This window comes from Schistocerca cancellata, chromosome 9 (assembly GCF_023864275.1).
Source record: "Schistocerca cancellata isolate TAMUIC-IGC-003103 chromosome 9, iqSchCanc2.1, whole genome shotgun sequence".
NCBI lineage: Eukaryota > Metazoa > Arthropoda > Insecta > Orthoptera > Acrididae > Schistocerca > Schistocerca cancellata.
The window spans coordinates 494267052-494289916 of NC_064634.1; the positions used below are offsets into that span (position 1 = coordinate 494267052).

The 22865-nt window shown below is 46.9% G+C and overlaps 1 protein-coding gene across 1 annotated transcript; it reads left to right on the forward strand.

Moving 5' to 3' along the window:
* The first annotated feature begins 6500 nt into the window (after window positions 1-6500).
* LOC126101517 (uncharacterized) lies at window positions 6501-17847 on the forward strand. Its single transcript, XM_049912160.1, has 3 exons — window positions 6501-6755; window positions 17185-17327; window positions 17493-17847. Exons 1-3 carry the CDS (start codon window positions 6501-6503, stop codon window positions 17845-17847), a joined length of 753 nt encoding a protein of 250 aa, XP_049768117.1.
* Window positions 17848-22865: the final 5018 nt, after the last annotated feature.

A 22865-nucleotide genomic window follows, 5' to 3' on the forward strand; every position in this document is an offset into this window, starting at 1 on the left:
TACTTAAACCTAACTAACCTAAGGACATCACACACACCCATGCCCGAGGCAGGATTCGAACCTGCGACCGTAGCAGTCCCGCGGTTCCGGACTGCAGCGCCAGAACCGCTAGACCATCGCGGCCGGCAGTCGAAGTGTTCGTACGCTTCTCAACAACAGATTCGGTGACCGATGGATTGGTAGAGGCGGACCAATTCCATGGCCTCCACGCTCTCCTGACCTCAAACCTCTTGACTTTCATTTATGGGGGCATTTGAAAGCTCTTGTCTACGCAACCCCTGTACCAAATGTAGAGACTCTTCGTGCTCGTATTGTGATACAATACGCCATTCTCCAGGGCTGCATCAGCGCATCAGGGATTCCATGCGACGGAAGGTGTATGCATGTATCCTCTATAACGGAGGACATTTTGAACATTTCCTGTAACGAAGTGTTTGAAGTCACGCTGGTACGTTCTGTTGCTGTGTGTTTCCATTCCATGATTAATGTGATTTGAAGAGAAGTAATAAAATGAGCTGTAACATGGAAAGTAAGCGTTTCCGGACACATGTCCACATAACATATTTTCTTTCTTTGTGTGTGAGGAATGTTTCCTGAAAGTTTGGCCGTACCTGTATAGCAGGTCTTACATTCTATGATTTTAATGTTATATCATATAAATTTAGTTTTATTACTGGTTCATTTTGTGTTTGTTGAAAATTTTACGAAAGGATATAACAGGGTGGTCCATTGATAGTGACCGGGCCAAATATCTCACGAAATAAACATCAACGAAAAAACTACAAAGAACGAAACTCGTCTAGCTTGAAGGGGGAAACCAGATGGCGCTATGGTTGGCCCGCTAGATGGCGCTGCCATAGGTCAAAGGGATATCAACTGCGTTATTTTTTTTATAAATAGGAACCCCCATTTTTATTACATATTCGTGTAGTACGTAAAGAAATATGAATGTTTTAGTTGGACCACTTTTTTCGCTTTGTGATAGATGGCGTTGTAATAGGTACGAACGTATAAGTACGTGGTATCACGTAACATTCCGACAGTGCGGACGGTATTTGCTTCGTGATACGTTACCCGTGTTAAAATGGATCGTTTACCAATTGTGGATAAGGTCGATATCGTGTTGATGTGTGGCTATTGTGATCAAAATCCCCAAGGGACGTGTGCTATGTATGCTGCTCGGTATCCTGGACGACATCATTAAAGTGTCCTGACCGTTCGCCGGATAGTTATGTTGTTTAAGGAAGCAGGAAGTGTTCAGCCACGTGTGAAACGTCAGCCACGACCTGCAACAAATGATGATGCCCAAGTAGGTGTTTTAGCTCCAGTAGCGGCTAATCCGCACATCAGAAGCAGACAAATTGCGAGAGAATAGGGAATCTCAAAAACGTCGGTGTTGAGAATGTTACATCGACATCGATTGCACCCGTACCATGTTTCTATGCACGAGGAATAGCATGGCGACGACTTTGAACGTCGTGCACAGTTCTGCCACTGGGCACAAGAGAAATTACGGGACGATGACAGATTTTTTGCACGCGTTCTATTTAGCGACGAAGCGTCATTTACCAACAACGGTAGCGCAAACCGGCATAATATGCACTACGGGGCAATGGAAAATCCACGATGGCTGCGACAAGTGGAACATCAGCGACCTAGGCGGGTTAACGTATGGTGCGGCATTATGGGAGGAAGGATAATTGGCCCCCATTTTATCGATGGCAATCTAAATGGTGCAGTGTACGCTGATTTCCTACGTAATGTTCTACTGATGTTACTACAAGATGTTTCACTGCATGACAGAATGGCGATGTACTTCCAACATGATGGATGTACGTGGTATTTCGACAGTCCTTAACGTCCCTAGGTCTACTGTTTAAGATGTGATAGTGAAGTGGAAACGTGAAGGGACACGTACAGCACAAAAGCATACAGGCCGACCTCGTCTGTTGACTGACAGAGACTGCCGACAGTTGAAGAGGGTCATAATGTGTAATAGGTAGGCATCTATCCAGACCATCTCACAGGAATTCCAAACTGCATCAGGATCCACTGCAAGTACATTTCATGGTCGAACGGCTGCTCATAAGCCACACATCACGAAATTGGACGATTAGAAAAACGTTGTGTGGAGTGACGAATCACGGTACACAATGTGTCGATCCGACGGCAGGGTGTGAGAATGGTGAATGCCCGGTGAATGTCACCTGCCAGCGTGTGTAGTGCCAACAGTAAAATTCGGAGGCGGTGGTGATATGGTGCGGACGTGTTTTTCATGGAGGGCGCTTGCACCCCTTGTGTTGCGTGACACTATCAAAGCACAGGCCTAAATTGTTGTTTCAAGCACCTTCTTGCTTCCCACTGTTGAAGAGCGATTCAGGGATGATGATTGCATCTTTCAACACGAATGAGCACATGTTCATAATGCACGGCCTGTAGCAGCAGGATAAACTCTTGAAACACTACAAACGATGAACTACCTTAGGAATCCGTCCTCGCCCCACTGTTGTTTAATCTGCACGTCTCCGGTATACCTAACACTGGATCTTGTAAGTTTATATGTGTCGATGACTGGGTCCTCTTAGTGGAAAAAGGAAGCATTGTTAACATCTCATGTGATGATTATTGTGGATTGGCAAGACAGCCAATCCACTATGAGGAAGCCGAAAGGCACGCGTTTAAGCTCACGAAGGCTGGCGTGAGGTCTGGAACAGGACAAGGAATTTATAGTAGCAAAGAACGTACGCAGCTGCTGGAATATTTAACTTTAATCCATAATTGGTGAACATCGCTCTTGACGGTACATGTTTTACAGCATCAATAGTAACTGGTAATGGCGCCTTGCTAGGTCGTAGCAAATGACGTAGCTGAAGGCTATGCTAACTATCGTCTCGGCAAATGAGAGCGTAATTTGTCAGTGAACCATCGCTAGCAAAGTCGGCTGTACAACTGGGGCGAGTGCTAGGAAGTCTCTCTAGACCTGCCGTGTGGCGGCGCTCGGTCTGCAATCACTGATAGTGGCGACACGCGGGTCCGACGTATACTAACGGACCGCGTCCGATTCAAAGGCTACCACCTAGCAAGTGTGGTGTCTGGCGGTGACACCACAATGATAATTGGAACATCTTTTGGAATGATGATGTTTCGATGGTGGGGCGCACAACGGCGCTGTTAGCCAGCCGCTGTAGCCGAACGGTTCTAGGCGCATCTTTCCGGAACCGAGCGACTGCTACGGTCGCAGCTTCGAAACCCGCCTCGGGCATGGACGTGTGTGATGTCCTTAAGTTGGTTAGGTTCAAGTAGTCCGAAGTTTTAAGGGACTGATGAACTCAGATGTTAAGTCCCATAGTGCTCAGAGCCATTTGAACCATTTGAACTACGCGGTTATCAGCGCTGGTACAAATTCCCAGTCTTTACACAGTCCAACCTCGTCACTTTCACGAATGATGATGAAATGATGAGGACAATACAAACACCCAGTTTCCGGGCAGAGAAAATCCCCAACCCGCCCGGGAATCGAAGACGGGAAGCCATGTCCAGAGGCAGCAACGCTAGCCACTAGACCACTAGCGTCTTTTGGGATGACGAACAGAACAGAGGCCGGCCGCGGTGGTCTAGCGGTTCTGGCGCTGCAGTCCGGAACCGCGGGACTGCTACGGTCGCAGGTTCGAATCCTGCCTCGGGCATGGGTGTGTGTGATGTCCTTAGGTTAGTTAGGTTTAAGTAGTTCTAAGTTCTAGGGGACTTATGACCTAAGATGTTGAGTCCCATAGTGCTCAGAGCCATTTGAACCATTTTTGAACAGAACAGAGACGGCTCGCTTTCATTTGCGGAACAGAGCGGCAAATAGCCTCAGGAGCATTTTGCTGACTGACTATTAGGGGAGTCAAATTAAAACGAGGCAGGTGGATAAAAGTTAAGTAAACTGTTTATTATTTCAAAAGCAGCCGCCAGAACTGTTAAAATATTTATTCCTTTGTGGGACAAGACGGTCGATGTCTTCGTGGAAAAATGTCTGCAGTTGTCTACGGTAGGAGTGCACCTCTTCGTCCGAAGCAAATCAGCGGCCACAAAATCTTTCTTCAGGTCTGCAAAAATATGGAAATCGCATGGGGAGACATTGGGACTGTATGAAGGATACGTAAGGTCATCCAGCGGAACTTCCGCAGCGTACTCAAAACAACCTCGGCAACTTCTCGGCCAGCCCACACGTTCATCAGACGAAGTGGTGCACGCGTGGCTACAATTAATGTTTCCGTAGGCAACCGCAAAAGTTTCTTCGTGAACGCACTGAGCGTCGTGCCTCACAGCGGACTAATTTTATCAGCAGGTATGGCGGATTATTATTGAAGTAATGAAGATTTTATTTCCTTCTTCCTGACTGTCTCGTTCCCATTTGGCGGTCCCTTATACTTCAGTAGAATCAGTACCCATAATATCACTGTCCCACAAGAAACGTTTGCAAAACACCGCAGCGAAGATACTAATTAGGATCAACATCCTACATAAGCTGTGAAGAACAATATGTGGGGCTCCGCTAGCGAAACTGTACGCACTTCAACACTTAGACTAGACTGTTCTAATGCGGAATATGGTGCTACTATAGAGCCAACAGTAAACACACACACACACACACAAGTGCCTGACGCACAGCTGAAGAACAGAATGAGAATTATCAGTGGCGCATTAATGTCAACATCCGTCGAATGACTGCCCGTACTTAGCCAAATTCGGAGTCCTGGTCTATGACACAAAGCACTTCTATTCCGTGAGTTTAAACGCATACAAGGTAACCTCCGACTCAATCCATCAAGACGTGGTTATCCTAGAAAGAAATCGGCTTCGATCAAGAAAGCCGTCGATGAAAATAGCCCTGGAACTTCAGACGTCTCAGGTCAACTTAACCGATCCGATTGACCGAAAGTGATCAGCGGCTTACCTTCTACATTGCCAAAACTTGCCTTTCATAGGAAAGAAAACCTTGTCTTCGACAAATAGCACAGAACATGGACAACAATTAACTGAATACATACCAATCATGGCAGAAGCATGGACACGCTTCGTGGATAAGATAAGGCTACATCTCCAGAATGCGACTGTGGAGCAGACAGGATGTTCCAGTAGGGCATATCGCAGAACTTTCGATGATTTCCCCAAGATAACGCACGAAGCAATTGAATATTAAAAATTTAAATCTCTGTTATTAAATTACATGTGTTATTTTATTTCATTTAATATTGTGCTTAAGAAACCATAAGATAAAAAAAATAAATTATAGACAGGTAACCAAACTTTAAGGAAATATGACGAACTAAGGTATCATGCGTAATAATGGCAGAAAAGCGAATATTATTTTATTATGAAGACGATGAGTCTGACCTTCAGTTGTGACTGATGAACTCAAATCAAGCGTTCAGGAACAAACTGAACAGCATACACGTTTCACTGTTGAAGGGCTGGGGTCTTGCTTTCCTGGAACTCCCAGTCAGATCTTTGTCTAATGGTTACTTGTCATCTGTACCTTAGGAAAGTGGGTGACAGGTGGGTTCCTCGTCTTTCGACACTCGAACATAACAAAATGGGACCTGCACTGAATTTTCTCACTCGGTATAACAAGGACGTCACGGAGCTTTTGAACGTAGCTGTCATGAGCAACTAAATCCTGGATTTCGTATAAGAGAGATGCAGCGCGTGTCAACGCAATGACATCAGTCACGATCCCCAACAAAACTGGAAAAACGCCAAACAAATTTCGAGGAGCATAGAGCAACACAGCCCCAAAGTTGAAGGATTGCAAGTGCGTGCTGTTCATCAACTTTTGCCTACAGGAGAGGTTATAAAAGCAGCGATCTATTTCAGGCCCTTCCCACGCTAAGCACTGTTGTCCAACGACGTTGTGTTTGTTCACGATAAGGCTCGCCCGCATTCTGCTGCCTTGACGGGCTTACTTCAGCGGTTTACGTGGCCAGTTTTTCAACGTTCGTCGTACAATCAGATTTGGTCCCGGCCGCTGTGGCCGAGTGGTTCTAGGCGCTTAAGTAAGGAACCGCGCTGCTGCTACGGTCGCAGGTTCGAATCCTGCCTCGGGCATGGATGTGTGTGATGTGCTTAGGTTAGTTAGGTTTAAGTAGTTCTAAGTTCTAGGGGACTGATGACCTCAGAAGAAGTCCCATAGTGCTCAGGGCCATTTTTTGAGCAGTGCGTTGCAGGTAAGTCGTCAATTAAATGCTATAACTCAGGTGTTTGTGCCAGTAGGTTGGGCGGTCCGGCCCGTGTTGAGGAGTGGCAGTGAGCAGTGGTACTGGAATCGGGCAGCAGCTCCGGACGACAGCGCGCGGCTGCCGTGTATTGACGGCCGGGCGCTGCCGGTGCTTCGGCGGCTTCTGCATCATTGAGGGCGGCGGGCAGTCGCGGCCGCCGCGGGCCACCGTCAACATTTGGCGAGGCGAGGCCGCGGGCCGGCCTGTTTGCCCACTCATTGTTTCGCGCGCGGCGGAAGAATGGCGCGACAGCTGCGGCGCTCTTCACAAATATTGATACACACAGATGGTGCTCGAGTCGAGTGGCGGGCGGACACCGGCCCCGGCCGTTTAGCAAGTATAATACGGCGGCCGCCGACGCGTGACGTCACCGCCGCGTGTTTGGCGACCGCGCCGGGACGGCCCGGCCGAGCAGAAGGGAAGGCTTCTGCTCCAGTCGCCGTGCCAGATGGCCGCGAGGGCGTCGTCCGGCAAGTGTCGAGGGCTGTTTACAGCGTAAAAAATGGTGCTCCTACATGCTCACCCTTCACTTCTTAACGGACGTGGAAAGGCAGATCTAATAAAGTACACTCCTGGAAATGGAGGGTAGTAGACATATTTCGATACATAGAGATCGAGAATCTTCTTTTTCACTATGACTATGAGGCAGCTACTGTCGTTGCATTAATCCACCCAGCACACTGCGAGGTGGTCTTGCGTAGGGGTTCAAATGTGGTAGCTACGGGACCAGGTGTTGGATGATTTTTATAGTACGATTTCATTGGTTTAATTCGTGAATGCAATTGGGTTTTAAGACAAATTTTTTTATGCTTCTTATCGTTAATTTTGCGACGGCTAATTATCGTACCACACATAACACGACCTGGGCTACACACATGTAACTTACGTATTCCGACATGGTTATGTCACATTTTATTGTATTTTAATTTATTTTATTATTCATTTGTATTAGTTTATTATTTTGAAAAAAAATTCATCCATTGGGCATGTGATTGTATGCAATACATTTGATTGTTGTGATTCATGGCCTATTACAACTGCGTTGTACGAATTTCTAATTAATAGCGTATACATATGTTCATCTATTATGCTATAGAAAACTATTAACAACATCATGACATTGGCAGAAGCATAATTCCCTTAATGTCAGATATAGTTTTAATGATATACAATGTTCTTTTGAGCCATTTACACAGTTAATGTACACTCCTGGAAATGGAAAAAAGAACACATTGACACCGGTGTGTCAGACCCACCATACTTGCTCCGGACACTGCGAGAGCGCTGTACAAGCAATGATCACATGCACGGCACAGCGGACACACCAGGAACCGCGGTGTTGGCCGTCGAATGGCGCTAGCTGCGCAGCATTTGTGCACCGCCGCCGTCAGTGTCAGCCAGTTTGCCGTGGCATACGGAGCTCCATCGCAGTCTTTAACACTGGTAGCATGCCGCGACAGCGTGGACGTGAACCGTATGTGCAGTTGACGGACTTTGAGCGAGGGCGTATAGTGGGCATGCGGGAGGCCGGGTGGACGTACCGCCGAATTGCTCAACACGTGGGACGTGAGGTCTCCACAGTACATCGATGTTGTCGCCAGTGGTCGGCGGAAGGTGCACGTGCCCGTCGACCTGGGACCGGACCGCAGCGACGCACGGATGCACGCCAAGACCGTAGGATCCTACGCAGTGCCGTAGGGGACCGCACCGCCACTTCCCAGCAAATTAGGGACACTGTTGCTCCTGGGGTATCGGCGAGGACCATTCGCAACCGTCTCCATGAAGCTGGGCTACGGTCCCGCACACCGTTAGGCCGTCTTCCGCTCACGCCCCAACATCGTGCAGCCCGCCTCCAGTGGTGTCGTGACAGGCGTGAATGGAGGGACGAATGGAGACGTGTCGTCTTCAGCGATGAGAGTCGCTTCTGCCTTGGTGCCAATGATGGTCGTATGCGTGTTTGGCGCCGTGCAGGTGAGCGCCACAATCAGGACTGCATACGACCGAGGCACACAGGGCCAACACCCGGCATCATGGTGTGGGGAGCGATCTCCTACACTGGCCGTACACCACTGGTGATCGTCGAGGGGACACTGAATAGTGCACGGTACATCCAAACCGTCATCGAACCCATCGTTCTACCATTCCTAGACCGGCAAGGGAACTTGCTGTTCCAACAGGACAATGCACGTCCGCATGTATCCCGTGCCACCCAACGTGCTCTAGAAGCTGTAAGTCAACTAACCTGGCCAGCAAGATCTCCGGATCTGTCCCCCATTGAGCATGTTTGGGACTGGATGAAGCGTCGTCTCACGCGGTCTGCACGTCCAGCACGAACGCTGGTCCAACTGAGGCGCCAGGTGGAAATGGCATGGCAAGCCGTTCCACAGGACTACATCCAGCATCTCTACGATCGTCTCCATGGGAGAATAGCAGCCTGCATTGCTGCGAAAGGTGGATATGCACTGTACTAGTGCCGACATTGTGCATGCTCTGTTGCCTGTGTCTATGTGCCTGTGGTTCTGTCAGTGTGATCATGTGATGTATCTGACCCCAGGAATGTGTCAATAAAGTTTCCCCTTCCTGGGACAATGAATTCACGGTGTTCTTATTTCAATTTCCAGGAGTGTATTTACCGTCGTTCGCAAACGTCTGCGAACAGTAGCTGAGCCGCTGGAGTGTGTAACTGCCATGCAGATTGTAGTGTTGGCAGAAGAGCCAACACTGTGGGGCAAGAGGAGGCCGAAATGCACGCGTCAACTCACGCAGGTGGCGCTAGGTCTGAAACAGGATACGTAATGAATGCTATAAAGAAAAGTACGTAGCTGCTGGAATACTTAACTTTAATCCATCATTTGTATACAGCGTTCTTGATGATACAAGTGAGACTCTCTCTAGATAGGGTTTATGGCGCCTTGCTAGGTCATAGCCATGGACTTAGCTGAAGGCTATTCTAACTGTCTCTCGGCAAATGAGAGAAAGGCTTCGTCAGTGTAGTCGCTAGCAAAGTGGTCCGTACAACTGGGGCGAGTGCTTGTACGTCTCTCTAGACCTGCCGTGTGGTGGCGCTCGGTCTGCGATCACTGACAGTGGCGACACGCGGGTCCGACATGTACTAATGGACCGCGGCCGATTTAAAGCTACCACCTATCAAGTGTGGTGTCTGACGGTGACACCACACAGATGACCTGGGTTCAGCTCCCAGTACCGCTGGGAGAGGACTGGAATGAAGTGCGCTTCAATGTGCACGCCAAAGGACGAGTTACTCGAACTAGAAGTAGCGGCTCAAAGGTCTGTAAAGCTGAAAACTGCGTATGGGCCAGTGTGCTGCCCCAATGCCTCTCTGTACCCAAATGACGCCATGTGGCAGAGGATGACACAGATACAATTTGGCATATTGTGGTCCTACGGGCCTGACTTCGGAATTAGTTTTTATCCTGTACAAGTATACGTCCTCCTCCTCTCGTGGCAAATAATATTTTTCTGCCTAAATCGTCTCCTGCACTTGACTTGCTCCTCTTTCCACACATCCTTTATCTTCTTCTGACTATACCAAAGAACTTAATAAGGTTTTCATAGCAGCTTTGATGAAAACCGGGCACTGGGAGTAGATGACATCCCATCACATCTGTACTAGGGAGAAATAACTATGGCAAAATTGTATCACTACCTTTACATTTAAAAATTCAGCCTGTCTATGATTGCGCTCGCAAAACTCAAAATGTAGTTAGTTGATTGAATTCAAAATTTGACACAACACTGAATTCTAATACGCGTGTTTTTATATACCTACTGCAGCGACATGTGGATTATATATATTGTAAGTAGGCTGTTTATATTTTCTTATTGGCAACGTTACGTAGCGCTCTGTATGAAAATCACTGGCTGTGCTGTGTGCAGTCTGTGGCTAGTTTGCATTGTTGTCTGCCATTGTAGTGTTGGGCAGCGGCAGCTGGATGTGAACAGCGCGTAGCGTTGCGCAGTTGGAGGTGAGCCGCCAGCAGTGGTGGATGTGGGGAGAGAGATGGCGGAGTTTTGTAATTTGTCATGAACTGCTATATATATTATGACTATTAAGGTAAATACATTGTTTGTTCTCTATTAATATCTTTCATTTGCTAACTATCCCTATCAGTAGTTAGTGCCTTCTGTAGTTTGAATCTTTTATTTAGCTGGCAATAGTGGCGCTCGCTGTATTGCAGTAGTTCGAGTAATGAACATTTTTGTGAGGTAAGTTATTTGTGAAAGGTATAGTTTAATGTTAGTCAGGGCCATTCTTTTCTAGTGATTTTTGAAAGTCAGATTGCGTTGCGCTAAAAATATTGTGTGTCAGTTTAAGCACAGTCGTGTATAATTGTTGAAAGGGGACGTTTCAATATATGCATATACACTGAAGAATCAAAGAAACTGGAACACCTACCTAATATCGTGTAGGGCCCCCGAGCACTCAAAAGTGCCGCAGCACGTCGTCACATGGACTCGAGTAATGTCTGAAGTAGTGCTCGGTGGAATTGACACCATGAATTCTGAAAGGTTGTCCATAAATCCTTAAGAGTGCGAGGGAGTGGAGACCTCTTCTGAATAGCTCGTCACAAGGCATCCCAGATATGTTCAATAATGTTCATGTCTGGGGAATTTGGTGTCCAGCGGAAGTGCTTAATCTCAGAAGAGTGTTCCTGGAGCCACCCTGTAGCAATTCTGGACGTGTGGCGTATCGCATTGTCCTGCTGCAATTTCCCAAGTCCGTCGGAATGCACAATGGACATCAATGGATGCAGATGATCAGACAGGATGTTTACGTACGTGTCAGCTGTCAGAGTCGTATCTAGACGTATCAGGGGTCCCATATCACTCCAACAACACACGCCTCACACCATCACAGAGCCTCCAACAGCTTGAACAGTCTCCTGCTGACATGCAGGGTCCGTGGATTCGTGAGGTCGTCTCCATACCCGTACACGTCCATCCGCTCGATACAATTTGAAACGAGACTCGTCCGACCAGCCAACATGTTTTCAGTCGTCAACAGTCCAATGTCGTTGTTGATGGGTACAGGTGAGGCGAAAAGCTTTGTGTCGTGCAGTCATCAAGGGTACACGAGTAGGCCTTCGGTTCCGAAAGCCCAAATCGATGATGTTTCGTTGGATAGATAGCACGCTGACACTTGTTGATGGCCTAGCATTGACATCTGCTGCAATTTGCAAAAGGATTGCACTTCTGTCACGTTGATCGTTTCTATTCGGTCTTCGTTGGTTCCGTTCTTGCATGACCTTCTTCTGGTCACAGCGATGTCAGAGATTTGATTCCTGATATTCACGGTAGACTCGTGAAATGGTCGTACGAGAAAATCCCACTTCATCGTCACCTCAGAGATGCTGTGCCCCATAGCTCATGCGCCGGCTATAACACTACGTTGAAACTCACTTAAATGTTGATGACCTGCCACTGTAGCAGCATTAACTGATATAACAACTGCTCCAGACACTTTTCCTAGGCGTTGCCGACCACAGCGGCACATGCGTGTTTACATATCGCAATACTTGAAGACACACGTCTATGCCAGTTTGGCTTGGTTCAAATGGCTCTGAGCACTATGGGACTCAACTGCTGTGGTCATAAGTCCCCTAGAACTTAGACCTACTTAAACCTAACTAACCTAAGGACAGCACACAACACCCAGCCATCACGAGGCAGAGAAAATCCCTGACCCCGCCGGGAATCGAACCCGGGAACCCGGGCGTGGGAAGCGAGAACGCTACTCTATGCCAGTTTCTTTGGCACTTCAGTGTAATATACAATGCTAAAATCACTTGTTCACTTATTCAGACTCTTAAATCTCCGAAGTTTCTTCACCTATTGATCTGCAATTTTAACATATTGTCGAAGTCGAGTACGTGCATGTTTTAATTTTAATATATATAATGTATATAAAAATGTAATATATAAAGAGGAAACGCTGGTTATAGAAAATCTCGAAAAGTTCTTCAGCGATTAAATCCAAATTTTTACACGATACTCTAATGAACATTCGGATCGACGTGGCCTGTATACATGATGACTATTATTGAACTATATGAAATAAAATCGTCATAACTTCTGAACGGTTTGCGTTAGGAAGTTCTAACTGCGCGGTTGGCTACGGCGACAATGGCAATTAGTATGTTCATTGTATGATTTGATGTATCCCACTTTCATTTCTATGGATTCATTAATAAACAAAACTGGCGCACTGGGGGGAGGGGAGGGAGACTGAGAATCCGCATTTCGCGATCGACAAGCCTCTTCATCCTTATCAGGTGACTGTGTAGTGCAAAATGTCCAGTGACAAAATAATCGGTGCGATAGTCGTTGATAGCGCGGTGGCTACCAAACGGTACGTGAAGCTTTTCGAAGATGATCCCCATTATCCAAAGGACCCTGATTTCGACAAGGTGTGGCTCATGCAGGACAGAGCTCGACCCCATCGAAGCAGGAGAGTGTTTGATGTCCTGGAAGAGCACTTTGGGGACTGCTTTCTGGCTCTGGGGTACCCAGAGGCCACCGACATGGGCCCCGACTGGCAGCCGTATTCTCCGAATCTGAACACATACGGCTCCTTTTTGCGTGGCAGTGTTAAAGACAAGGTGTACAGCAACATTCAGAAGGTCATAGACAGCATCGATATTCCGACGCTTCAGGGGCTGATGCAGAATTTCGCAATTCGTCTGCGCCACGTTATCGCCAATGGCGGCAGGCATATCAACATGTTACAAGTTAAATCCGAGTATCTGTAGTGACTTTTACATGTTGAATAAAGTGTATGCAGGCCGTAGTTTGTAACTAATTTACGTTTTTTCAGTTCAATAACTTCACCCTATATTTTTATATATATAAAGTCTGCAAATGTGTATGTAATATATAATAGTGAAACATTGTTACCAAATATGTTGTTGACAGATTTACTTAAATTTTTCCTTGTAACTTTCAGATGGACAACAGGCTATGTATCTTTTCTTGGCAGATTTAATTCAGGTTCTTACATATTACTCTAACAAACGTTTGGACAACTATAGACTATACATTTTTAATATATGTATAGTATATAAATATGCACATAAAATGTATAATTGTGAACGAAAAGTTCTTGGACGATAGACATCAAATTTTAAACAATATTTTACATTCAGGCAACAGAATCTGTATTTGCAATAACGATAATCAGGATACAAGGGCAGAGACAGGGAGGAAGAGGAAGTGGACAGAGGGGTGGGAGAGCAGAAAGGCACAGATGGACAGAGAGAGGGGATAGGGAGAGATGGAAAGAGAACAGGGAGGAGAAGATGGACAGAGAGAGGGGATATAAGGAGATGGGCAGAGAGAGGGGATAGGAGAAAATGGAGTGAGGAGGGAGGAGAAGATGGACAGAGAGGGGATAGGAGAAGGAGAGAGGGGGGGATAGGAGTAGATGCAAAGACAGCAGGCAGGAGATGAAGGACAGAGAGAGGGGATAGGAGGAGATGACAGAGAGAGAGAGGATATGGGGAGATGCAGAGAGAGGAGGTAGGAGAAGATGGACAGAGAGAAGCGAGGAGGAGATGGAGAGAGAGAGGGGATAGGAGGAAATGTAGAGAGAGGATGGAGGAGAAGATGGACAGAGGGATGGGATGGGAGGGGATGGACAGAGAGAGGGGATAGGAGGAGATGGAAAGAGAGGAGGGCAGACAAGATGGACAGAGAGAGGACACAGGGGGCGATGGACAGTGAGAGGGGATAGGAGATAGAGGGAGGAGAAGATGGACAGAGAGAGGAAAGGAGGAGATGGACAGAGAGAGGGGATAGGTGGAGATGGACAGAGAGAGGGGATAGGAAGAGATAGAGCAGAAATAAGGACATGAACAGAGAGGGGATAGGAGGAGATGGACTTAGAGAGGGGGATAGGAAAAGATGGAGAGAGAGCAGAAATAAGGAGATGAACAGAGAGAGGGGATAGGAGGAGATCGGCAGAGACTGGAGGGGGAGAAGGAGATTAGGGCATGTAGCCATTTCCGACCCATACTAGAAACATTTGCTTTCTCTTTGCTTTCATTTTCATTTAACCAGAATGAGCCACAGTGACACGTGAACAGGAACAGCTAGTATACCCTGCCGAGTTTTTCTGTTTGTATATGAAAGGTAATCTGACGAACTACTGCAGGGGATTACAAACAGATGGAATGATTCACAAGGAAGGTTTGTGTATATCATTACGTATTGTAAACAAGTCGTCTGGCCGTAGACACACAATGCTACTTGTGCGAATCCAAGGCAGGTCAGTATTCAGGGAGACAGCTATAACATTCACTCTGATTTGAATGTGATAACCAAATACCAAAGAAGTCAGGCACTGCCAGGCATGGCTATTTATGATCCCTCAGTTCAGTATGTCTTGCTTGTAAAATCCTAACACAAGTATTTTACGGAAGGATAGATCGACTAGTAGGAGATAACAAGTTTAGATTCCGAAAAAAGACAGGAAAATACGAAACCATACTGACCCTTGTAATGGGATAACATAGATACGAACACATTTATGATATCATATTGATATCAGATTAATTGACCAATTAATTAAATTGACCAATTGTTTTCACCCTCCCCAGCCCCTCCGTCCCCCCTCCCCCTCTGGAGGATCTCTAGCCCTCCCCACCCTTCCTCCTCCCCTGCCCTCCTCCCATCCTCCGCGGAAAAAAATTCGCGGGAAAAATCGCTGGACTGTAAGGATTTCACAACATCAATGGCAATTCCACCCTTTTGATTTGAACAAATTGTTTTTTGAGTTTATAATCTATAAAAATAAAAATATGGCATTTCAGTCTTTGATCGATATTCTTTATTTTCAGTGACCGGTTTCGGGCTAGCTGCCCATCTTCGGATCATATATTGCAGTTACAGAGTAACTTGTCAGTACAGAACAATCGGTTCGCTGTCATAACTAAAATAATTTTTTTTTCTGTACTGACAAGTTACTCTGTAACTGCAATATATGATCTGAAGATGGCCAGCTAGCCCGAAACCGGTCATTGAAAAGACTGAAATGCCGTATTTTTATTTAATGAACGATCGCGGAATTCCCATTAAGACAATCATGTCTAGTTTTGATAAACTTATAATCTATGCCTAAAATTTCCTATAAAATTACCTATTTTAAGGTTTCGAATAAACGTGCGATTTCAGTCCATAGATTCCAACCTATATCCAGATTACGATATTTTCATCCTCGGGATGCCACGAACTCACTCTTTCTTGAACTAAACGCATCAGTTTCTCACGCTCGATTTTTCGTGTGCGAGAACGTCGGTCGATTTGACCGAAGAAAACAAACTCATTTGAATTCCACCGATTGCCGTCCGAAGTCTGTACGTTCGGGCGATAATATCGGCGCACGCAGTGGTGTGCTGATTTAAAAAATCGACCGTCTCCGGCTGATATCGCTCGTCGGCGGAATCCACCGATATCCGAGCCACTGTGACCGCACCCTAAGTTCCCTGCCGGCTGCAAGAGAATATACGCTCTAAGATGGCGTACGTCTCTGTAAGTAGTTGTTGTTGTTGTTGTCTTGAGTCCTGAGACTGGTTTGATGCAGCTCTCCATGCTACTCTATCCTGTGCAAGCTTCTTCATCTCCCAGTACGTACTACAGCCCACATCCTTCTGAATCTGCTTAGTGTATTCATCCCTTGGTCTCCCTCTACCATTTGTACCCTCCACACTGCCCTCCAATACTAAATTTGTGATCCCTTGATGCCTCAGAACATGTCCTACCAACCGATCCCTTCTTCTAGTCAAGTTGTGCCACAAACTCCTCTTCTCCTCAATCCTATTCAATACCTCCTCATTAGTTATGTGATCTACCCATCTAATCTTCAGCATTCTTCTGTAGCATCACAGTTCGAAAGCTTCTATTCTCTTCTTGTCCAAACTAGTTATCGTCCATGTTTCACTTCCATACATGGCTACACTCCATACAAATTCTTTCAGAAACGACTTCCTGACGCTTAAGTCTATACTCGATGTTAACAAATTTCTCTTCTTCAGAAACGCTTTCCTTGCCATTGCCTGTCTACATTTTATATCCTCTCTATTTTGAACATCGTGAGTTATTTTGCTCCCCAAATAGCAAAACTCATTTACTACTTTAAGCGTCTCATTTTCTAATCTAATTCCCGCAGCATCACCCGATTTAACTGGACTACATTCCATCATCCTCGTTTTGCTTTTGTTGATGTTCATCTTATATCCTCCTTTCAAGACACTGTCCATTCCGTTCAACTGCTCTTCCGAGTCCTTTGCTGTCTCTAACAGAATTACAATGTCATCGGCGAACCTTAAAGTTTTTATTTCTTCTCCATAGACTTTAATACCTACTCCGAATTTTTCTTTTGTTTCCTTCACTGCTTGCTCAATATACAGATTGAACAACATCGGTGAGAGGCTACAACCCTGTCCCACTCCCTTCCCAACCACTGCTTCCCTTTCATATCCCTCGACTCTTATAACTGCCATCTGGTTTCTGTACAAATTGTAAATAGCCTTTCGCTCCCTGTATTTTACTCCTGCCACCTTCAGAATTTGAAAGAGAGTATTCCAGTCAACATTGTCAAAAGCTTTCTCTAAGTCTACAAATGCTAGAAACGTAGGTTTGCCTTTCCTTAATCTAGCTTCTAAAATAATTCGTAGGGTCAGTATTGCCTCACGTGTTCCCATATTTCTACGGAATCCAAACTGATCTTCCCCAAGATCGGCTTCTACCAGTTTTTTCCATTCGTCTGTAAATAATTCGCGTTAGTATTTTGCAGCTGTGACTGCAAGTAGTAACAAGCCGAAATGCTCTGCTACATCACACGCTCTCTTCGAGTCGTTCGGCACCGTTCTCTGCAAAGTAGCTCGTGACTCGAGCGGTGAGTCACTAGGGCCGCGGGCTCGGACTAGAAACTGCTCTATTCCTTGTTTTACGTCTCGCGGGGCGCCTCCTCGCTCCTGCCCCAGGCCAGGCTCGCCCCGAGGGCCCCGTCCGCCGCTCTGCCCCCGCCGCCCCCACCACCCCCGCCGCGCGGTAATGCATCACTCCTTGTCAGCCGGCGCCGCCCTCCCCATTTCCGGACGGCGCGCGGCAACAATATGTCCTTATCTTTAGGCACACAGCCGGCGAGCAGAGGCCTTAATCTTCCCATCAATATCCAATTCATATTATTCTTGGAGCGGCCCCGGCGGCCACCAGCCAGTCAAGAACCGGGCTAATCCCGCAGCGCCGCGCCGGATCGGATCGGATCTGCCGGGATCGCCACCGCCGCCGGTCCCCCGCCTTGTCGCGCGTTATTCATCGGCGCGGCTATGCTAAATGTCGCCCTCCCCTGCTAGCCTCTTGTGTGCAGAAAGTAGCGGCCGCCCCCACGCCGCCCCCGCCGCCGCCGCCACGTCGCTCCTTGTGTAATCTGCGCGCCGCCCATTGTTGTTGGCTTTGCGTGCGCCGGCGCGGGCGCGGCGGGCTGCTCCCTAAATATTTGGCTTTCCCTGCTTGTCATAATCTGCCCGACTCGCGGCCCCCACTCACGCTGCAGACTCGTGTGTCGTGACGGCCAACAATCCGGACGCTCTGGTTTACATCACGCGCGACGTATACGACCTGCCCACACACTGTCTGATCGAGAGAATCTGGACACCGGTATTTAACACCGATGTGATCACCAGATGTCACGATAGGTGGATCCGCATGTACAAAAGAACGATATTGTATTGCCTGTGCTTGAAAGGCGCGTCTACACCTGTGCGATTTTCAGTGTCCAGTTGGCGCAAGTAGCCGTTGCACGAAGAGGTAAGATAGGCACGTGCACCTTTTGTGTTAGCAGAAGAGCCAACACCGTGTTACGACTGGAGGCCGAAATGCACGCGTTTTAGCTCACGCAAGCTGGCGTGAGGAGGGAAGAACTATATTGACGTGAGGTCTGGAACATGACAAGGAACGAGAATTCAGAAAGCGGACGTAATTAGTTTGAAACTTAACTTTAATCCATTAATGACGAATGTCGCTCTTGACGGTACATGATTCACAATATTATCTGTTCAGAATACGTTCTTGAAGATACTATCATTACTAACTGAATATGGCGCCTTGATAGGTCGTAGCAAATGACGTAGCTGAAGGCTATGCTAAACTCTCGTCTCTGCAAATGAGAGCGTGTGTAGACAGAGTCTCTCTAGTCTGGACCTGCCGTGTGGCGGCGCTCGGTCTGCAATCACTGATAGTGGCGACACGCGGGTCCGACGTATACTAACGGACCGCGGCCGATTTAAAGGCTACCACCTAGCAAGTGTGGTGTCTGGCGGTGACACCACAGCACCTGTGCAAAGTCATGAATTTTGATTCGTGCTTACGGGGACGCAGGAATCTCTCCCTATCAGACGGGCAGATACGTGCCTCTACTCCCTTGTGGGCCAAGGACAACCTCACGGCGACTAGCCGCAAAGCGCACAGGTGTAAACGCGCCGCAAGAAGTACCACGCAACATTCCTTCGGACGTATATTTGAAACGTCCCCTTAGAAAAATTTGTGAATTACTGTGCTGATAAACCTCTTACGTTATTTGATTTTCAAACAGCTGAGCAGAACTGAACGTATTCACACATTTCTCTCTTTACTTCTTCTGATTAACACTAAACTAACACACAATATTTTTAGCGCAACGCAATCTGACTTTCAATAATCTTTACAAAAGAATGGCCCTGACTAACAATAACCTATACCTTTCATGAATTCTTACCTCACAAAAATCTTCGTTACTCGAACTACTGCAATACAGCGAGCACCACTACTGCCAGCTAAATAAAAGCTGAAGGCACTAACTACTGATAGGCATGCTTAGCAAATGAAAGATTTTGATAGAGAACAAACAATGCATTTACCTTAATAGTGTTCAAAAGTCGTAATATATATATATCAGTTCATGACATCCAGATTTACAAATTCACTCTTTCTGGCGGACACACGTCCAGATCATCCGCTCTCAAAACTCCGCCGTCTCTCTCCCCACATCCACCACTGCTGGCGGCTCACCTCCAACTGCGCAACGCTACGCGCTGTTCACATCCAACTGCCCAACACTACAATATCGAATATTTCAACAATGCCAACCAGCCACAGACTGCACACAGCACAGTCAGGGATTTTCATACAGAGCGCTACGTGGCGTTACCAACATAAAAACCTTAGCAGCCTACTTACACGTTCGATACATGTCGGCAGGAACGCGGCGTCGTACTCGTCACAAACACAGGCACTGAACTGTCATACTTATCCACCGACCTCAGGCCAGCAACTTTCGCGCTTATACGGCGTGGTCCATTGATCGTGACCGGGCCAAATATCCCACGAAATAAGCATCAAACGAAAAACCTACAAACAACGAAACTCGTCTAGCTTGAAGGGGGAAACCAGATGGCGCTATGGTTGGCCCGCTAGATGGCGCTGCCATAGGTCAAACGGATATCAACTGCGTTTTTTTTTAATAGGAACCCCCATTTTTATTACATATTCGTGTCGTACGTAAAGAAATATGAATGGTGTCACGTAACATTCCGCTAGTGCGGACGGTATTTGCTTCGTGATACATTACCCGTGTTAAAATGGCTCTGAGCACTATGCGACTTAACATCCCAGGTCATCAGTCCCACAGAACTTAGAACTAATTAAACCTAACTAACCTAAGGACATCACACACATCCGTGCCGATGGCAGGATTCGAACCTGCGACCGTAGCGGTCGCGCGGTTCCAGACTGAAGCGTCTAGAGCCGCTCGGCCACCAGGGGCCGGCTTACCCGTGTTAAAAAGGACCGTTTACCAATTGCGGAAAAGGACGACATCGTGTATGGCTATTGTGATCAAAATGCCCAACGGGCGTATGCTATATATGCTGCTCGGTATCCTGGACGACATCATCCAAGAGTCCGGACCGTTCGCCGGATAGTCCCGTTATTTAAGGAAACAGGAAGTGTTCAGCCACATGTGAAACGTCAACCACGACCTGCAACATATGATGATGCCCATATAGGTGTTTTAGCTGCTGTCGCGGCTAATCCACACACCGGTAACAGACAAATTGCGCGACAATCGGGAATCTCAAAAACGTCGCTGCTGAGAATGCTACAACATGCTACAACATCGATTGCATCCGTACCATATTTATATGCGCCAGGAATTGCATGGCGACGACTCTGAACGTCGTGTACAGTTCTGCCACTGGGCACAAGAGAAATTACGGGACAATGACAGATTTTTTGCACGCGTTCTATTTAGCGAGGAAGAGTCATTCACCAACAGCGGTAACGTAAACCGGCACAATATGCACTATTGGGCAACGGAAAATCCCAGATGGCTGCGACAAGTTGAACATCAGCGACCTTGGCGGGTTAATGTATGGTGCGGCATTATGGGAGGAAGGATAATTGGCCCCCATTTTGTCGATGGCAATCTAAATGGTGATGCTCATTTCCTAAGTAATGTTCTACCGATGTTACTACAAGATGTTTCACTGCATGACAGAATGGCGATGTACTTCCAACATGATGGATGTCCGGCACATAGCTCGCGTGCGATTCAAGCAGTACTGAATAGCATATTTCATGACAGGTGGATTGGTCGTCGAAGCACCATACCATGGCCGCACGTTCACCGGATCTGACGTCCCCGGATTTCTTTCTGTGGGGAAAGTTGAAGGATATTTGCTATCGTGATCCACCGACAACGCCTGACAACATGCGTCAGCGCATTGTCATTGCATGTGCGAACATTACAGAAGGCGAACTACTCGCTGTTGAGAGGAATGTCGATACACGTATTGCCAAATGCATTGAGGTTGACGGAAATCATTTTGAGCATTTATTGCATTAATGTGGTATCTACAGGTGTCCACGCTGTAACAGCATGCGTTCTCAGAAATGATAAGGTCACAAAGGTACATGTATCACACTGGAACAACGGAAATAAAATGTTCAAACGTACCTACGTTCTGTATTTTAATTTAAATACCTACCTTTTACCAACTGTTCGTCTAAAATTGTGAGCCACATGTTTGTGACTATTACAGCGCCATCTGTCACAAAGTGAAAAAGTGGCCTAACTAAAGCATTCATATTTCTTTACGTACTACATGAATAAGTAATAAAAAATGGGGGTTCCTGTTTTTAAAAACGCAGTTGATATCCGTTTGACCTATGGCAGCGCCATCTAGCGGGCCAACCATAGCGCCATCTGGTTTCCCCCTTCAAGCTAGACAAGTTTCGTTCTTTGTAGTTTTTTCGTTTGACGCTTATTTCGTGAGATTTTTGGCCCGGTCACGATCAATGGATCACCCTGCATATCTCCCCTATACGGGAATTGCAGTAAGTGTACGAGTGCAGGTTAATGACAGATGGAAGACGACATATGGAAGTCTTGTTCCGGCGGTGGTGCGTGCAAGGATAGCCGAAATTGTTAACGTGACCGCTCGCGGCAAGCGGAAAATACGGGTTCGAGACTTGTGCAGTACAAATTTTCAGTGTTGTCACTCCATCCCACAGTTGAATGTTGTTTACATTGACAACTCGAAGCTATTTCGTTTTTGGAGTGAGTCAGTGTCGCGTCATCAGACGAGAAGCAGTTGTAAGACGTCGTGGGCGCCTGACCTTCATCGCTTACATATTCCGCCTTCACAATCATATTCCGCACATCAAGACGCTTCATTCGAACCCAAACTCTATAAGATAAAGTCAATGTTGTATGAATTCATGTAAACGATATGCAAATTACAAGTGCGCACCGGGGTTGAAATGCTCGAGGCTGGCGTACACACATACATTCCAGACACGACGGTCACAGGAGCTTTTAGTTCGAGAGAGGCAGTCCGCACACCAGGAGGCCGGTCCCTTCAGAGGACAAGTCAACCTTGGCCACCCGTGGAGCAGACAGGATTTGCCCGAGTGAAAAGAAGAACGACACCGATTTCCGAATTGGTCGCCTTAAACGAAAAGTCATTCTCCCATTTTAGAAGAGCAATGCTGATTGGCAGACGATATTTCTGACACCTTGAGCCGAAGGAGTAATGGAAGAGACCAAAAGATATACCCCTTCATGTGTGGCGTGGAGGGGGGCCGTTCCGTTGTCGCTCTTGGAGCAAGGAACAAGTCTCTCGTCAGTACTTCACTGGGAGAGCACCTCTGTCGAGAGCCAATCGAAGTGCGACTCCATATTGAGTCCTTGCGATTAAGCGTTGTTCACTGTGTTGGCAGACACATTTATTGTGCTGTGTGAATGGACAGAGTTATAGTTAAACGCCTGCGAGCGGATTTTTGAGTGGCATCGCGGTGGACTCGTTATCTTACTGGTGTACCACGCCAATAGTTCGACTAGGGGCGAATAGGAATCCTTGACTTCATCAAGACGTAGGGAGAGTTTGATAAGCGAAGGTCAATCCAGATAGAACGAGAGTTATCTTATATGTCAGCAGCGAGCGGCACAGACTGCAGTCATCGCAGCTTACGGTATTGTGCGCTACAGCTCTTGCGAGTCCCATATTTCCTCCACAACAGTACACTTCAATGCACTTCACACACTACAGC